This window comes from Dermacentor variabilis, chromosome 1, assembly GCF_050947875.1.
Source record: "Dermacentor variabilis isolate Ectoservices chromosome 1, ASM5094787v1, whole genome shotgun sequence".
Lineage (NCBI taxonomy): Eukaryota > Metazoa > Arthropoda > Arachnida > Ixodida > Ixodidae > Dermacentor > Dermacentor variabilis.
The window spans coordinates 218,775,025-218,793,003 of record NC_134568.1 but is presented as its reverse complement, the minus strand read 5'-3'; the positions used below and the strand labels follow the sequence as shown (position 1 = coordinate 218,793,003).

General features: G+C 46.7%; 1 protein-coding gene across 1 annotated transcript in view; it reads right to left on the bottom strand.

The window, feature by feature from the left end:
* Nucleotides 1-13,408, bottom strand: part of LOC142557316 (protein obstructor-E-like) — a 35,348-nt gene extending 21,940 nt beyond the window's left edge. Inside the window, exon 1 of the mRNA XM_075669058.1 lies at nucleotides 13,106-13,408. Coding sequence (XP_075525173.1) covers nucleotides 13,106-13,151 — 46 coding nt within the window. The 5' untranslated portion in view covers nucleotides 13,152-13,408. The remainder of the gene's footprint in view (nucleotides 1-13,105) is intronic.
* Nucleotides 13,409-17,979: the final 4,571 nt, after the last annotated feature.

The following is a 17,979-nucleotide window of genomic DNA, read 5'->3' as shown; positions in this document are numbered from 1 at the left end:
ATAAGGCACAAGTTGGCGACCTCCCTTTTATCGAGCTTCCATATATATATCATACCACATCATATCATATCATATCATATCATATCACACCAAATCTTCACATTCTTTCATGTTTTGGTATATCATTGACGATGCGCTCTAGCCCTTCGTCTCAATGAAGGCCGTTGTTAGGAGCGCTACGTGTAGTTCTTGCGTGCTCCTTCTGTGTCCTCGTATTTCGCGCTGTTCCCTAGTTCAAGATAGTTCTCATATCGAACTTTTAAAGGTCAGTTTCTTCCTATTTTCTTTTTTCCTTCCACAGTCTCCTTTTGCGGTTGTTCAAATGGGTAGCTTCGTTCCTAAAATAAAGAACAGGAACTGCAGCTCAACGCTTGGTCTGCGTTCTGTACGCTAAACGAGTCTGCTTACCACAAATCCCGAACAGGTTTTATCCCAGCAGAATCGAGCAGAAACGGATTTCCGTTCAACTGTATACCATCGTTACGCCAGGCTGCAGCAGTTTTGGGACGAAAAGTAATTCACCTCCCACGTTATTTTCGCCTACATGATTCTGATAACAGCCTCCAAAGAGTCACCCGTGTCGCTTGTCTGTATGAAAGGTCAGTGTAACCTATATTTCGTACCTTGTATCAAGGCACGCAGGCATGCGAGGGATGTATGTACGAACCTGGCAGAAATGTTGTGTAGCATGCCAGCCATAAAAAAAGTCAGACTTCATGCAAAAAAATAAATAAAAAATGCATAAATAAAGAAAAGGCCTTTCTGGTATGATTTGTTCCTCACGTGTTGAAAATGTCGTTTGTTTATTTGGCGAGAAATGTAGCGTATACCGCGTGCGCGACCGCTGGCGTTTTTCAAAGACCGGTGCAAACGCTGGAAAGCACAAGGTCGCAGGTTCGATCCATAGTCGCGTTGGCGGCCGTATTCCACCATACGATCGAGCTGCACTAATGGCTATGCAATGAAGGCGAAGGCCAGAGCACCTTCATCCTGAAATCGGATGCAAATCCATCTACAGGGTGTTTTTTTTCCTTCTTTTTCACTGTAGCTAATTGTTAAACATTGCCTGTGGCAGACAGCACAATTCTGACCTTTGATCTATATTACTCGATGAGGTGGTCATTCCTTCTACGAGAACTCGAAATGCTTAAATAAACAATTAACACAATTACGCTAATCAACTTATTAACTATATTACGGCACTTATTTGAATCTGTACGAATTGTAGCTGAGTTCGCAAGGCGTATCCACTTGGAACTGTTTCTCTGGACTGCACCAGTTTCGAGATATGAATTTTCAAATTGTCCGACGAAACGCACTTGCGTTCTAGTCACCTTTTTAAAGAAAAAACCCTGTTTTATGCATTGAAGCACAAAAGTAACTGGAACACCAATGCATTTCGTAGGACACTGAAAATTAATATCTCGAAACTGGTGCAGTCCAGAGAAATAGTTCCAAGTGGATACGCCTTGCAAACTCACCGGCTATAATCCGTAAATTCCAGTATGTGCCGTTAAGTAATAATTAAAAAGTTAATTCGCGTAATTATGGTAACTGTTAAATTAAGTATTTCGATTCCCCGCACAAGTAATGGCCATCTCATCAAGTAATTTAGATCAAGGGTAAGCATTCTTCTATCTGCTACAGGCAAATTTTACACTTTTGATGCAGCTGAAAAAAAAAAAAAACGCCCGATATATACAGCCTCATTTCTGTGGCGTCCGTCCTGAAACGGGTGCTGCGCTCTGTCAAGGTTCACTGAGCAGGCCGCACTTTGAATCGCTTCATGTGAAAAGAAGATGGATAATCGCAATCGAATGTATTGTTAGCGAAGGCAGCCGGCCAATCACGCAGTTTTAGCGAACGAAAGGGTTTGCGAATGTGGCCCCTGGTATGTCGCAAATTTGTTCGTATATAAACAACCTCTGAACAAGGATCTAGTGAAGCGCGCAAGTACGCTTCGGGCAGTAAATCTTATAACAGCTCGGGTACCATAGATGGTGTTTATCGTCGAAACGACTTCGTCCTTGAAGAGACGGGAAAAAAGAAAAGATTTTGGCACACGGATCAAAAGGTCCAATACACGGCTTTCCTGCTTTTGTGCTTATTTACGATCCAGCGCGCGGCTGGCTGGCAATAGCGTCTTCAATACGGTGTTTGTAGTCGTCAGGAGACGGCCAGACGCTAGCCTGTACAAGGTGCCATACGGTTTCACCTATCAGCGGTTAGACTTTCCTAGGTTTTCGTTCCGTCACCGCCGTCACGAGCACTCTTCGAAAATATTGACAAAAGCGGGCCGGGATCCGTATGTACACCACGTTCGCTTCAGTTGCGCGCGCTTACATAGCAGCTCCGAGGCCGCTTGCGCGTGAGCTTATCCTGCGCCGCACATCCGGTTTCTGCTTTCTACTTTAGGAACACTTTTGTACTACGCACATGAACATAGACAGTGTGTTGCAAGTTAAGTTCTCAAAAATATGTTGCATACATACGGAGAGCATTCCAGTATACTATACTACAGCAACTTAAATTTGATACGGATGCCTGCAGGCTAATCTTTAATTTAACAGACATCGCTCTATGGTATCATACTGGCCACTTTTTCGGGGTACACAAACTACCGAAGCTATGCAGGCTGGAATACTTATGAGGAGTTCTCTTTATTGGTGAACGACTTCGTCTGCATTAGTGCAGCTTTATTTCGGGCAACTGGGAAACAATTTTAGACAACAGATTTCATGGCTACAACAGCTAACACAAATATTAGGAATTAGGAATTCGAATCGCAGAGTGTCTCTCATATATGCGCGAAAAGTTTCAAGCAGAAGCGTTTAGCCGTTTGCTTACAGCAACAATTCTAAAACTTTATTCACCGATCGAAGAAGCATGTTAAAGGCCGTTAACGGCAATTTGAACATTTTTTTACAGCGACGCCAACATACCTATAACCTTAAACTTCCCAAGAATGTTCGTTCAAATGCGGCTCATATTTCTACGAAGTTATCTTGATATATTGAGTAGTTTGCAAACGGCAGACGTTTTAGTCCTTGCCAAAGGCATCGAGAAGAAGCCCAATCAGCACAAATTTGTTAACTTCCTGGGGCACCGGCCCAAAGAATCTATCGTTGAAAAATTTCTGCGGCACGTTTCTCCCAATGTACACTTTATTACTACCAATTTACATTATCATTAGTTCTATATAGTACTGAAATCACACAATGTTGAATACACCGTGTAGCTCAAATCGAAAACAAGAGAAATGAAGCAAGTTCCCTCAACGCCACCTCATTGGTCCATACACTTCTATATTTCCCCATCCGCCGTGGTTGCTTGGTGGCTGTGGTGTTGGGCTGCTAAGCACGAAGTCGCGGGATCGAATCCCGGCCATTGCGGCCGCATGTCGATGGGGGCGAAATGCGAAAACACCCGTGTATTTAGATTTAGGTGCACGTTAAAGAACCCCTGGTGGTCCAAATTATTCCGGAGTCACCCACTACGGCGTGCCTCATAATCAAATCGTGGTTGTGGCACGTAAAACCCCACAATTTTTTTTTACCTTTCCCCACCAGTTACCACTAATACGCCCAATATCCCCGTCTATTTTTCACTGCACTATAGCTCTAATGGCTTTATCTATAAATTTTCGACGTTGCGAATCGACATTCTCCTCCGCATCGAGTCGCAATAACAGCTTCGTGTGCAGTTAAACAAAGAATAGGGGTGCAGCAAAGCGTTCGGCATCTTTACACTCGGCCCCTCGCGCCAAGCACTATTTACAGTTTTGAATAATGGTCTCGCTCAGTGCCCAAACGTGTATTTGCTAATTATCCAACCACGTGTGCAACAGGATTATACCTCAGACGGAGCTCGGCAAACATTTAGGGACCTCTGACACAGTATACAGGGGGGCGCCCTGCTTTTACACAGACCGGTCATATACAGAAGCGATCTTGGATGTCTTTTATCTTACGGTCGCCGGATGCGCCGACTGCATACTACAAAGCGTTCGCATGTCAAGTCTTCTGCAGCGGTCGATGTTTTTCGATATCTGCTAAGGCTAGAAGGGGGCCATCTCCGGCGAAAGCTTCTCCACGAACGATTCACGAAATGAAACTCCTTAGCTCGCCGCTGCGCTCAAGCTTTGCCTGGTGCGCTGCCACGCTTGTGGGGGGCCCCGCGGCGCGAAAAGTCTGAGCGTGCAAATTTCTGGTGTGACTCTGCCATGGCACCACATAGGTTAGATCGCTCCACGCCGGCCAAAGTGCTGCTGCGGAAGCTGTTACGTGGTTGCATTTTGGAGCTACTCGGAAATTCCTTGTCGCCGCGGTATAGTATATTAATGCGCTATCGTGTCCATGGCATACATATATGGCTTAACTGCAGGTGGCCAGAAATAAAAAGCTGCCTCCCATGCGAGTGCGTGACCCCCGTAGCGTTTTTATGCGTGACGTAAACATTAGACGCCGCTATACGCATCGAGCCACGTGCCGGCATTACCGCGTATCATTTTTGGCCGGCAGTGCGTATAATTAGGTGCAATTATGCCCGCGTTACGTTAGCGCTCACAATACCATTCACGTCCTGTTTCTGATTTCTCCGTTTATTGATGTACCTGCACAGGTGAGTATTTTTCTTCTCAAGGGTCGTCGCGTCAACGAAGCGACTGCACTAGCACAATTACAAGGTTAAGCATTGTCTTCATTATGCTCTCTCCTATTTAACTTCAATTATCCAGCAGTCAACACTTGTGGAACCTGTATACGCAGTCGGCAGGCAGTTGACGAGACCACGCCAACTCTCGTATTCTCGCTGTTCTGCAAGAAACACGCTCTCTCTCTTCTAATTCTTGCATCGCGCGCTTCTTGCATGACGCGCAAGCGCAAATGACGAGAATGTGCGCACACCCGTGGGAACTGAGAGCGAGAACTAAGGGCCAACTTATCTCACTGTGTTTTAGGCGCCGTACGAAGAGAATCCACCACTGAGTAGGGAGGGGGATAGCCACCTTTTGGCGCGGAGAAACGAAACTTCTCTACGCGACCTCGCCAGGCAGCGGCGACGCGCGGCGTATTGAGAACTTGCCAAGAGAATCGACGCAGAGCTGAGAAACCAAGGCTGCGCACCGCCCAGGAGTAAGTAACGCTCGTCGCTTCAGTGTGGGTGTAGGTGTGCGACTTCTTTCGTTTTCGCCCTCGTCGGTTAGAGCTTGCATTCAAATATGCAACACCAACTCGGCCGAAAAGATCCGCGCACGTCGCCGACGAAGTGGTGCCGGCCACGCGTGGGTTGCATACCGTATACGCGTATTCTACAATAATATACCTCCGCACCTGAGCAGCGTCTGCCTGTCGCTGTGGTGCAGGACAGCAGGGCTGAGAAAAGGCACTGTTATCCTAACCGTATATACGCTTCCGATGCAGACGCTGACGATTTCCCGCTGAAAAACGGCGGCAAAACACGAATGAATATACGGCCACTATCCGGCGGATGGTATGGCCTACTCGGACTTATTGTACACTCCTCGCAAAGCACAACGCTATGGTGACCATCTACCAAGACGCTTATGCTTCAAGAATTCACTACGCGTGATTTTATCCAACCATCCGCCCAGCCAACTCTCGTTTAGTCGTCAGGAGTTTGCTTCTCTAGTTGCCAATACTCGCCTGCATCTCTTTCCGCCAACCAAATCTCGATCTCCCGTTCAGATGGAAGCGCAATTCGTTATTCAATCAACACTCCATGTCATCTTGACAGGCGTCTCATATCCTTTGCAGGATCATTGCCGCAAGATATGTTCTTGGAACACATACAGCGCACACGCGCAAATGTATAACCATCGCGTTCATCAGAAATCGAACGGCTCCGCGCAACAATGAGCATTCCATTTTATGTACGATTTTGGTCGCCTGCACTTTGCTGTGTAAGGGCCCGAGATTCCATAACTGGGCAAATAACTTTTGCCGTTGGAAGTAACATTAGGAACGATTTGTGTGAAAGTATAGAGTTCGCTTCCAGTATCCAAAATCTTGCCCTAGTCGGTTCACAACCCGCCGCGGTGGCTTAGCGGCTATGGTGTTGCGCTGCTAAACACGAGGTCGCGGGATCAAATCCCGTCCTCGGCGGCCGCATTTCGATGGGGGCGGAATGCAAAAACGTCCTTGTCACGTGCATCGGGGGCACTTTAAATATCCCCTGGTGGTCAAAATTAATCCGTAGTCCCCCAGTACGGCGTGCCTCATGATCAAATCGTGTTTTTGAAACGTAAAACCTCAAAATTCAATTCAATTAGTCGGTTCACACGCTGAAAGAATTGATTAACTGGCATGGGTTAAGAGGCTATAGTTCTTTGGACAGCAGCAGTTCGCGGGTGGAATGTGCCTCATCAAACAATTCAAGGTGATACGAAAAGTTGGTATGTCACCTGCTTGGTTCGGGGATGGAACAACATACACTTCTTGTTTCCATTCGGCGCTCGATAATTTTAAAGGATAACGTCACGTACAAGCCATCCCTCCGACGTGATGACACCATTAACGATGCTAATTTCTGCGCTCGTACTATCACTTTATTATGCTTCTCATTCCCCTCGCCTGACCTAACGATAGCAGTTACGCACTGAGACATCATATAACCACCGCTACAGTTGATACTACAACACTGTGTTGAAGTTTCTCTCCACGTATCTTTCTCGTTCTCTTTATTTCTCTTCTCTTTCTCGCTCAGGGTACTTTTCCCCTTAACAGTAATGGACATATCCATGACGCCAGCTACATCCCTATATGTGCCTCCTCTGTTCTTCGTCATATCTCTCCCGCGTCACGTCGTGGCCGCTGCGATGTAATAATTGAATAGCGGGCCCGACGGTTACGTGTACGAGAGACAAGTGCACCGCAATGCATGAAGTCAGCTGTGATCTTGCCTCATTTAATTCTGAACAAGTTTCGGAACAAGTTTTCCCCGTCGCAGTGACACGCGTGGACGGGCGATCGCAAGAAGCGCGCGCAACCTTGACTTCGTCCCGTACACCGTCTTCGGCGCATCGCGTCGATAAAAAGCGGACCAGACCGGTCATGAGGCAGAATAGACGAAATACATGTACTACTACGTGGGCGAGACCACATATGCGCTGCAAAACCTTGGATCCAGTAATGAGGACTGCATTCCGCGACGAAGCAGCCGACGGCATAGAACGTCATTACTCAAGGATCAGCAGTCTCGCCGCGGTGCCGAGTGGATCCCGCTCAGGCGCGCAATATACCGAAGACGGCCGCCTCCGCGCGCATACCTTTTTTCGGTCGCGTATGGAATGATTCGGGGCTCAACTTAGCTGTCGAACGACATCGCGATTTTTTTTTCTTTTTCTTTTTTATTATTCGTACACTGTGGGCACCTGTGCGTCCACGGCACGGCGTCTAATAAGCAACACGCATTTTGGAGTTGGAGTTTACGCGTATGATCCTCATCTTTTTATTTTACGCGTATGATTCTCATCTATTTACAAGTTCATCGCAGTCTACATCGCGACCGCTTGTGTGACTTTGTGACTTTGCTTACAAGCTCACTGTGGTGCGACTTGCCTTTGCCTTTTTGCATTTATATGTTCGTGGAGTGGCCGTCAGCATTATAGGGTGACTGCATCTTTTTATTTTATTTTCATTTCAATAATCATAATCATAAAACCAACGCTACGAGTTACAAGCTTTTGGAAGGCGACCAAGGCAACGAGGAGCAAACTGATGAGGCAGCGCAACGGGGTCTTGGAAGCAGGCAGACCTCGCCCAAAGATGTGTCGTGCCCTGTAATTGTGTACTCCTCCGGCATTTAGGAAATGAAGTGGCGATATTCCGGTGACTATACCTGACGCATGCCCTAGCGAACGCGTGTTGACGTCACGTATTCTTATAGGCACCACATGTGTTGTTTGTTCCGTCATTCCTCCATCACTCGCAGATTACGTGTGCGCGAAGACGACAGCAGAAATTTGTGGCTGGAACACCACGGACAGCGTATATATACGTACACTACCAAGGTGTCTGCGAGCATATACAGTATGCATGTAAGCGCAGGGTTAAATTACGCGGCGCGCGCATCGTAAATGAACTTGGGTACAAAGCCCCCGACCTGCGTGCACGAACGAGGGAAGCGTCGTTTCGACATGAGCTTCCAGGAAATGCGTGTGTGGATGACCCAGATGCCAAGTTGCGTTCTTTTTGTCTCTCTGCGAAGAAAGCGGCGACAAAAGTACGCATAAGACGAGACAAATTCGTTTTGTTGCACATCCGCGGAGAAAGCGCTGGTGTCACCACGCGCACTGCAGCGCCACCTACTTCTTCAGCTCTTGCCAGACGTGCAATGGCAGTGACAGATACACTTAAGACTGAGCGCGAAAACGTGCCTCGAAGAGTTTGTTCTGCTATTCTTTTCTCCTTTTTCCCCGAAGCTCCGCCAGACGGTGAAATACGTGTGGCCACGGTCGCCTTCGCAGAAGGAATGGTTAGAACACTGACGTACATGGCCCGAATATTCGTAATGCTCCCACGGCAGTCTTGAGCTACGTATGTGGGTTGTGTGGAAGTAAATGCCGAACATTGCGGCTGACTGCATTTCATACGCCGTACCTATTTCGTGTCACATATATAAGGCCATAAAAAGCTGCGCCTCAACACAGCCCAAGTGTTTACAGAGAGTTACTGCGTCATGTATAACACGGAATTCGGAATCGCGTTTTCAAGTAATGACTGAGGAGAGAAGATTGCGGAAGTGTAGCTTTTTGCAGCATTACCTATACAGCCGATATTTCACAGCGGCATTCCGTATCCGATATACAACACTTCGTTGTCCCTACAAATAAATGTCAGCTGTTTGTTGTTTCTCAAGCGCGCAAGATGCTTAAAATTATTCGCCTGTATTCACAACGCAGTGAATGAGTGAACTGAAGCGACGAATTGACAGATGTCGAAACAGTCGCTCGTCAGTAGTGATAGCGAAAGCGAGCAGCCAGTGAGGAACAGTTTTCAAGATTGAAAAAAAAAAAAAGCTTTGTGAATTCGGCTTCTTACTGGAGGAAATCTCACACTGTCCGATGGCTGCATGCAGGAAAAAAAACAGTAAATGAAAAAAATAAGAGACAAGAAGACAAGTAAATCGCACCCACACCGCTCAGTTCGATTGTGCAGAGATCGCGTTACTTTCACAAGCATAAGTAAAGGACCGCGGTCTCACCTCGTCCGAATTTAACTTCGGTCAAATATATCTACAGTAAGTGAATTGTAGATATCGGCGCCACTGCAGGAAATTAATTCGTCCTGCTCCGGGGATTTAACCTGAATATAGTGCCTAGCTGGGCCAGCGGACCAGGATGAATTTTCCTTCAACTGTGAAACATTTCTTCTAAGCAACCTGCTTAGGTTTGCGTTGTAGCTCCGTTCTACAGCCTTGTATACGCTAACTTTCCCTTTCATAATCTGTATGTGTTGCTTTTTGACCGTGCTTGATGACTACATCGTTGTGGCACATGGAAAGCAGAATTGACTAATCATTGTGACCATCCCTACTTATAACGATATCAGGGCCGAGCTGGTATGGATATCTGTCATAACGGAAACGCGAACGACGATCAAACGCAGTCACCTTCGCGAGCTATAGAACAATATAGTCTAGTTTGTTTTCCTTTCACAGAATGCATGACAAGCTGCTGCATATATACAAAAAAAAAAAGATAGCGTCCTGAAGATGTGCAAACTTGACGGCCTTTCTTTTTTTTTTCTTTTGCTTGTTCAATATTCCTGCATGCATCGCAAGAACATGTGGTTTAGCTTGGCCTTAAACAGCAACGATCCGTGCATCGACCTCGAGCTGGTTGAGAGCATGGCGTTTCATGCGACTGGGAGCGCCAGATAGACGGCGCCCTCCGAGCTCACGTCAGAGCTCACAAAGGAGTACGCGGTGCGGCCAAGAACTGGCATACTGCGACCGAATCGTGAGACAAGGGCTACTGTGCAACCTCAGATAGGCTGCACTAACAATCCCTAGTCGTCTCATGAAGAAACAGAATGGCCGCGAAGGCTATAGAGCTGTTTCACAGCGTTTGAGCGCATAGGAGGGACAAAAAAAAAAAAAAAAGAAACACATACGGAGGCGTCTGACGTTGGAATAGTGAACGCTCAATCAGTCAGTCACTCTAATATATACTCAGTTATAGCGCAGCAGTTAATTTTACACGTGCTTTTTCAGCATCGCCCCACAATTTCTCGAATGCCCTGCGAACACGAGCGAGCTTGTAATCAAGGATTGCGTGTACCCACTTTAAGGTGTCTGACCACTGAAACAGCGCTCAGCCAACAGCTCCTATGGATAATAGAGCGCTTTGAGTGTGACGTCATCTACGAATGCTGAAGCTTCCATTAAAGTTATGTTTTTTGGGGAAAAATGTTAATCGCTCCCTGCGTCACCCGCATCCTCCCCTCCCTTGAACTGTAATGGCTCTAAGCGGTTCCTGCATGAGGTCGCGGCTCGAAGCACGCAGGCGTTTTATTGTCTAAACAGGTGTCGGTTTATTGCACTGCGATGCTAACAGCGTGTATTTGGCATCTCCCAACGTATACACAGCTTGCGCATCAAAAGAGAGAACGGATGGGCCCGGTGTCAGGGGCCCACATATGTGACGTGCCTTTTATAACATTGAGTATAAACGACCATATTGCCGCCTGTAGTGTTGTGGTGGGGTGAGGAGAAGGCGCTCTGCGCGGCGTGCAAATTTCGAACAGCGGCGCCCCGCCTGTCGGCACACTGAAAACGGGAAGGCTGACTGATACAATTGGAAACTGGAGACCGCAATCCAGTGATAGCGGATGCTTGTATCGCGCTGCGTGCTTCAAAATATGGTCTTTTCTCGCTGTGTGGAAGTCAGTGCTACACTTTGAACGGGATTTAGTTTTATCCTCTTCAACGAAAAAAGTCAATTTTGTTTCTGCAATATCCCCTTCAGTCGCGAGTTATGATGCACCGTCAGTAAAGGTGTTTGGTTGCGTCGTACTTTACATACAAGGTGCTGCAGACTCAACTGGACGAAAATCCAGATTGTATAGGATGATCCTTATACGTGTTCTAATGAGCCTTAAATGAAATTTTAATTTAGTGTTCAATCAGTCACGTCACTTTTTTTTTCTTCACAGAAAGATATGAAACACTGGCTAAAACCACTTCCAAGCGTTCCTTCGTTGCAGGCAAGTAAAAACTGTTTCTACAATATTGCTGACGGAACAGAGCACGTAGAACCTCCCGTCGAACATGGCATAGTGCTTTTAGTAAACTGGTTTTGTATAGCAATACTATGTAGTCTAAAGTGAACTGGCGTCGTATTGGTGAGCAGAGGGTTCAATTCACCCGCAGCTCAGTTTTTTGTTTTCTTGACACTGATGGACAGAGCTGGCAAAAATCAATCGCCTACGCAAATATGTACACCTTGATTGAAGGGGATACATGCGCTCTGCGTGTGCAATAAGGCGTGTAAACCGAGTATGCAGTGGATTATACAATTGCGGTTTCACCTGTAATAAGCATGTTCGTACTCACTGCCTCGCTTCACACATGATAATGCGCTAACACTCAAGCGTCACTAACATATGAGGCGGTTAGGAACAATAAATCGTTCTTCATACAATCGCTCTAGGTGAAAATGAACTTGTTTCTATCTGTCTATGGATAGGGCACGTAATGTATACGATTAACTGCTACTTACCTGTAGACAAATAACTTTCTAATTTTCGCCCAGAGGGACTGTACAAACATCGGTATAATCTGGTAATAGCGTCACGTAAAACTTGCAGTAGGTGTTATTGGGTTAGGTAAACATAATTAGTCTAGTTAAAAAAATAACTCATATAACAGAACGAGAACAATGGGATAAGTTATGTTTGCAATGTCGTGCAGAATATGCGCAAATCACTTTTGGACGAGAGGCCTGATTTGCGACTTGAAATCCGCAAGCAACAGAGATCACTCGATGGAGGCTGCTGTCGAATGCTTCGTACTAAATAAATGGGGTACAGGCTTCGAGTAAATTTTCACGCAAAGCTCGACCTTTATTTTCGTAGTTATGATATTGCCTTTTACGTGCACGATCGCACAATATCGTGCGATCACTCACCTAACGTTATAATTTTTTAAATAAACGATTCAGCAACCGCATAAAAGAGTTTACGGAAACATGTGCGTATATCTTTTACATCGGTTTATCAAATGAGGTTACTAATAGGACCCGAAAAGAAAGAAGGACACAAGGGTCACAGGCCCGCCTGGGTCCCACCTTCTTCTGAGCTCCATAATAATAGATGACACTTTGCTGAACCAGCGTAATGAATCGACTAGAGCGCAATGTCGTGCTTTATTATGACATATATTACTAAGGAGCGAAAAAAACTGTGGCTATTACTGCACGTCCTTTTTTTTTTTTTTTTTTGCAAATGGTCTACCTAGAGCCCTAGACATAAGAGGCGTTTATATCACCTGAAAGAAATGTAAGCGCTCTAAAATGCAGCACACATTGTATTTTTCTTAGAGTGTCTTTCTTTACTTTTTGATAAAATACGCACGACTATAGGCGGTCTTGTGAGCCCGTGGAAGGAGAGCAAGTACTACTGCCAATTAAGTGGCCCAACATAGAAATTACGGACGTCTGCAGAACACATCTAAGAATCTAAGCGAAGGCGCGCGTTCATTCCTTTTTTTTTTCTTTTTTGTACGACACGAGAATGCGCGTTTGCTATGCTATGCTCGCTTTTCACGAGACTATCGTCAGACGGCGACAATTTATCGCGTCATCTTGGCTGTCAGCACCGTGTGCACCCACGGAGAATAAATACTTGGGAACGAAGAAAAAAAACGAAACTGAAAACGAAACATGGACATAGGTTCCCACAGGGTGTACGAAAACGACAACCACTGTTCGGTGCGTGCTCCCTCCTAACCCAAAAACTCTCAAAGTGCCGCGAGCAGCAGTGTAGACAGCCGAGAGCCCCCGCAGCCAAAGCTGGGCACTCCGCATGCCGGCCGAGCTGCAGTGACCAACGCTCAAGATCGGCGCGCCGCGACAGCGGAGACTCACCGAGGCCCAAGAGGACGGCGAAGACGAGCACTGCGTAGAAGAGCATCTCCGGAGTTGCTGCGATCCGGTCGGCTTTCACTCTCGCTATGGAAATGCGGCGGCCGAGCGGCGCTCCTCAAGAACTGTAGGACGGCTCGCTCTCTCCGAATCTGGGTCACGTACGGTGGCGCGTTTGCGTGACCCTCGGGGGTCACGACGGAGACCTTCCTTCCCCCGTCACCTCCACCGCGAATCATGCGCAGCTTTTCCGTCCGCGTGCTGAGAGGGCCTCGCGGCCCAGCATGCCGCCACGGAACTCGCGACTCCCGGCTCGTGTCACGGCGGTCAACAGCCAAAGGGAAAGCGGCGCAGACTTGGTGCGCGCCATCTCGCTCGCGACGATGAACGCGCCTGCCGCCTCTGCGGCCGCTGATCGCCCGCCAATTCGGTAGCGCACGGCCGGGACCTGCGTCCTGGCACGCGCTCGTGTTGACGCGCACCAACGCCGAATATTTGCAGTCGCGCGCTCTCACTTTATGCTCGATGTAGACCGCACGAAATGTGCAAAGCGATCTGACAAGTGCAGAAAGTCGGCGTAAATTGATTTTCTACAAATTTCATCGTACTTCTTTAACTGTCAAGTTATCTGGAAGCGAAATTGGTAATAGCAGTATATGAGAGCACTGTAGCCTTTCGCGAAGACGGGTCGGAACCTTTTGTCACGAGCAGTAACAGAGCGATCCACTCTGAACCACTCGATGCAAGCTGTGCGTCAACTATATATGAGCTCTTCAATTGCTCGTAAACAAAAAGAAAGAAAAAAAATGGGCACAGGCAACACAAATGGCTGAGGTGGCCAAACGGCGGCTGGTATCTGTCCTGTAAACAACGTCGATTTTAGATTTTAGGGCTGTCGTCACACTGTCGAAAACGAGACATTTGCACTATGTCCTTTTTTTACCGACTGTTTTGCACACGTCAGCGTTATGCACTCGCTATGAGAAGTGCATAACTGCGCCTAGCTACAAAGGCGCCAGAAAGTGAGAGTGATCTCTGCATCGTGAGGCTGACAAAGTGAAGGCGAGAAAGGGGGAGGGCCGAAGGCTATAACGTGTTGAGCGTGAGGGCGAGGGTGCTGTGAGGACGACGTTGAGGCTAAAAGAGGAAATTCAACAATGAAGGGGTTTCGCTCAGCTCTGCTGCTGACAAGCTTTCTCGAGGAAAACTCGCAGGGAAATAGCAACGCCAAATCGGTTTACACGTACTGGTAAATTATTGTTGCAAATATTTATTTAGATTCATTTAGCGGAAAAAAGTTTGGTTTTATTGGATGAAATGAGGGCAAATGTTTTGTTTTTGAACCTGAGCGCCGGATCAAAAAGAGCGTGACGTCACGGATTTCAAAGTAATTTATCATATTTTGGCCATTTTGGCCCAGGAAAAGTTTTCAAAGTTTGTAGTTTGAGTATTTGGTTCTCTTAGAATATCTTGTGGCCATTCTTTACCGATAAACAACTAACTAGGCTCGCGACAACAAAATCCATAACATCACGGCGACCTCGTGTGGGAACTTCAAGGCGGCTTCGCCACACGTCTTTCGTTATTGTGTGCGTGCGTGCGCGCGCGCGCGCGCGCGTGTATGTGTGTGTGTCTTCTTTTTTTTTTTTTGCTTATCGATCCTCTTTTTGTGGTAAGTATGGCTGTTTTCCTATTGCAGAAGCATGATTCGATAACACAGCTTAAGTTAATTTTCTTAGCCTCCTTTTAACGCTCAGTTTCATGCGTATACACAGTATCACAAGCCCGCATCCGCAAGATAAAAAAAGAAAACATTCGAATTAAGCTACGCTCGGTAAACATGCCCACTGGGGAGTCAGCTAGGGCTCGTAAGCGTTTCTGGAAGCGAAGGAAGCCATATGATGCGGGTTTTTTTTTTTTTTTTTTGATGAAGTGGCTGCACCCAGGTAGCACACAAAGTCTTGAAAACGTCGTATTAAGGGATTCAACGTCTGAAACGGATTTTTGACCAAAATCGACGCATCAAAGACGTTCCAAACAAGATAGCTTAAAAACGAGGGGTGAATACGTTTTGATAACGTTGGAAGCCAGGCAGCTTAAAAACGAGGGGTGAATACGTTTTGAAAACGACTCAAGGCGCCACCACCACGCCACGGCGCGTCAGCCTCTTTAGCGGCTTCTACAATATTCAACAACCCATCAACGCGATCCAACCTTGCGCAAGGTGGCGATACCGTCGTCAAATCATGTGACCAAGGTGGCCACGTGATTCGTGATGCCGGGCAACCGGGCGAGCCGGGCATAGTCACGTCGTCATGGCGTCGTCGCGTCACCGCACTCGCATTGCGCTGTGATGTGCTTGCGGCTGTTCTGAATGTGCTGCCGCTGCCCTTTGCTATGTAAGTGTTGCAGTGTTTTGCTGTCAAGAAAACGATATTCTGTGATCAGTTTGGGTTGTGCGATATGTTTGTGTGGTTTTAATTTGGAAATCAGTAGTGTTTTCAATTGTTATGTGACCAAGGCGGCCACGTTATTCGTGAAGCCGGGCATAGTTGCGTTATCCCACTCGCATGGCACTATGGTCTGTTTGCGACTGTTCTGAATGTGCTGCCGCTGCCCTTTGTCATGTAAGTGTTGCAGTGCTTTGCTGTCAAGAAAACGACATTCTGTGACTAGTTTGGGTTGTGCGATCTGTTTGAGCCGGGCATAATAGCGTTATCGCACTTGCATTGCGCTGTAGTATGATAGCGGCTGTTCTGAATGTGCTGCCGCTGCCCTTTGTCATGTAAGTGTTGCAGGGTTTTGCCGTCAAGAAAACGACGTTCTGTGATTAGTTTGGGTTGTGCGATCTGTTTGTGTAGTTTAATTTAGAAATCAGTAGTGTATTCAATTGGAGGGCGCGGAGTGGAGGGCACTAATCAGCTCTTCAAGTTCATTGTCATGTTTTGTGAGGCGCCTTTTCACTGACGCTGTAATTAAGGCGTTAAGGGCAGTATAAGGACGAAAGTTAGAGGGACGAAATCGTGCCTGTGTGTCCCTAACGTCGGTATCGGCCGCTATGCGTGATCCTAACAAGAAAGCATTTTGCAGAATGCGAAGAAAGGCGGCAAAATTTCTGTCTATGCACACCTTGCCGATCTCCGCAATAGAGCCGTCATCGCGGTATTTTAGTCTCCTGTTTAGCAAGAGTGTTGCAAACAAGGGAACTGGTTCAAACAGGCTTTTTTAAAATTATTCAGTACTAGTGCGGTATCCCAAAAGGTTAGGTCAAGTGCTCGCCCTATTTTCTTCCGTCGCGCTACAGCGCACTGACAGAATTTTGCGTGCACCATACCATGCTTTTATCGCTTGCGCTTCAGGTTCTCGATTGTGTTTTCGCCCCCTTTACCCACGTGATGGGTATTTCATGGTCTTACAGGGTACCACATGTGTCCATATGTTGTGTCCAATATATGAAACGGCCAAATTCGATTTTATTTGACGCCTCAAATGGTAGTAATGTATTGAGTCCCTTGTAGCTTTGTGCTTGTTATCAATTTTACTATTTGGCGAATGGATACAGCATGTACGCTGCATAACTCGCTTGTGGATACTGCATACGTGAGTCGAGTATGCCCTTGGTAAAATAACTTGTATGCTTTAGGTAGTACGATTGTTTGCAGTTTGGGACATGTGCCGGAATGTACGCTGTGCGCCCTTCGCGCTTTACGGCGGCCTGCCGAGTTCGTGCGGGTGCCATGTGTGCGCATGGAGTTCGCGAAGCGCTCTCGCAGTTTTTTTCATATATATATATACATGTGTTCTGTTCGCGCGCTTCGCACAACAGGGCATGTCGCAGTTCTTTGTCCTTGTGCAACACATTTTCCTAGCGTACGTCTGTGCATTATTTGATACCGGTTTCACACGGGGCTCTTTTAGCCGCTATCCAGTCCGTTACAAATCGAATTTCTCGGTCGTGATTGGCTCCTCTGCGCAAGCTACGAGAGTGAGCCAGTCGCATCGATAATTTTGATCCGGATCGGGCTTGATCGCGATCGAGAGTGCTCGTGTGACACCGGTTTTACACATGGCTCCCACATAGGGAACACTTTAAGTTCAATGCTCCTGAGTGAAGAGCAAGTGCATATATATGCCAGTGATGGTATGTGGGCAAGTCTTTCTGGTGAAGCCAATACTTGTGCATTCAAAACATTTCAATTGCCAGCGTAGTGCATCAATCTGTCTACTTCGACAAAATGGAGCACCAGTGCAGATATCTGAGCATACCTGTCCAGGGCAGCAAGTGTGTCTACATTGAAACCACTACCAGCATGTGCGGCAGTTATATTTCCAGCAGCGGGAGTGCACAATAATCAGTAGGGTGCTCTCAAGCTGTTTATCTATGAAGCTCTGCCTGGACTGTGTGCCAAATATTTTTGGACGTGAAAGTGGGGGTGAATTGGTAAACATCAGTGGAACTGTGCCTGGACTTTGTGGAAAATGTTTTTGGGTGTGAAAGTATGAGTGAACTGGCAACGAATTTGCTCTGGGCTACATGTGTTTTTCTCATTCAGAGTGCTTTTTTTTTACTTTAGGAGACTGGAGATGTGCGCAAAGTGTGACATGTCAGTGTGCTAATTAATGTATTTGCTGGCTTGCAAATTATTCGTTGCAACTTTGTTTTTGCCAGAGAGGTACAACTTTGACTCTTGTAAAGCGCTTTTTAGATAAAACACTTACTATTTATTATGACCATTGCTTCCTTTGTTACACAAATGCAGCTTCCAGTGCATTCCAGTTTATTTCCATGTTTATGTAAGTTTCTAATATGAGGCTTGCATATTCATTTCTCACGTTCTGGAGTGGCAAGATGCAGCATTACTGTCTCATCGTTCGCT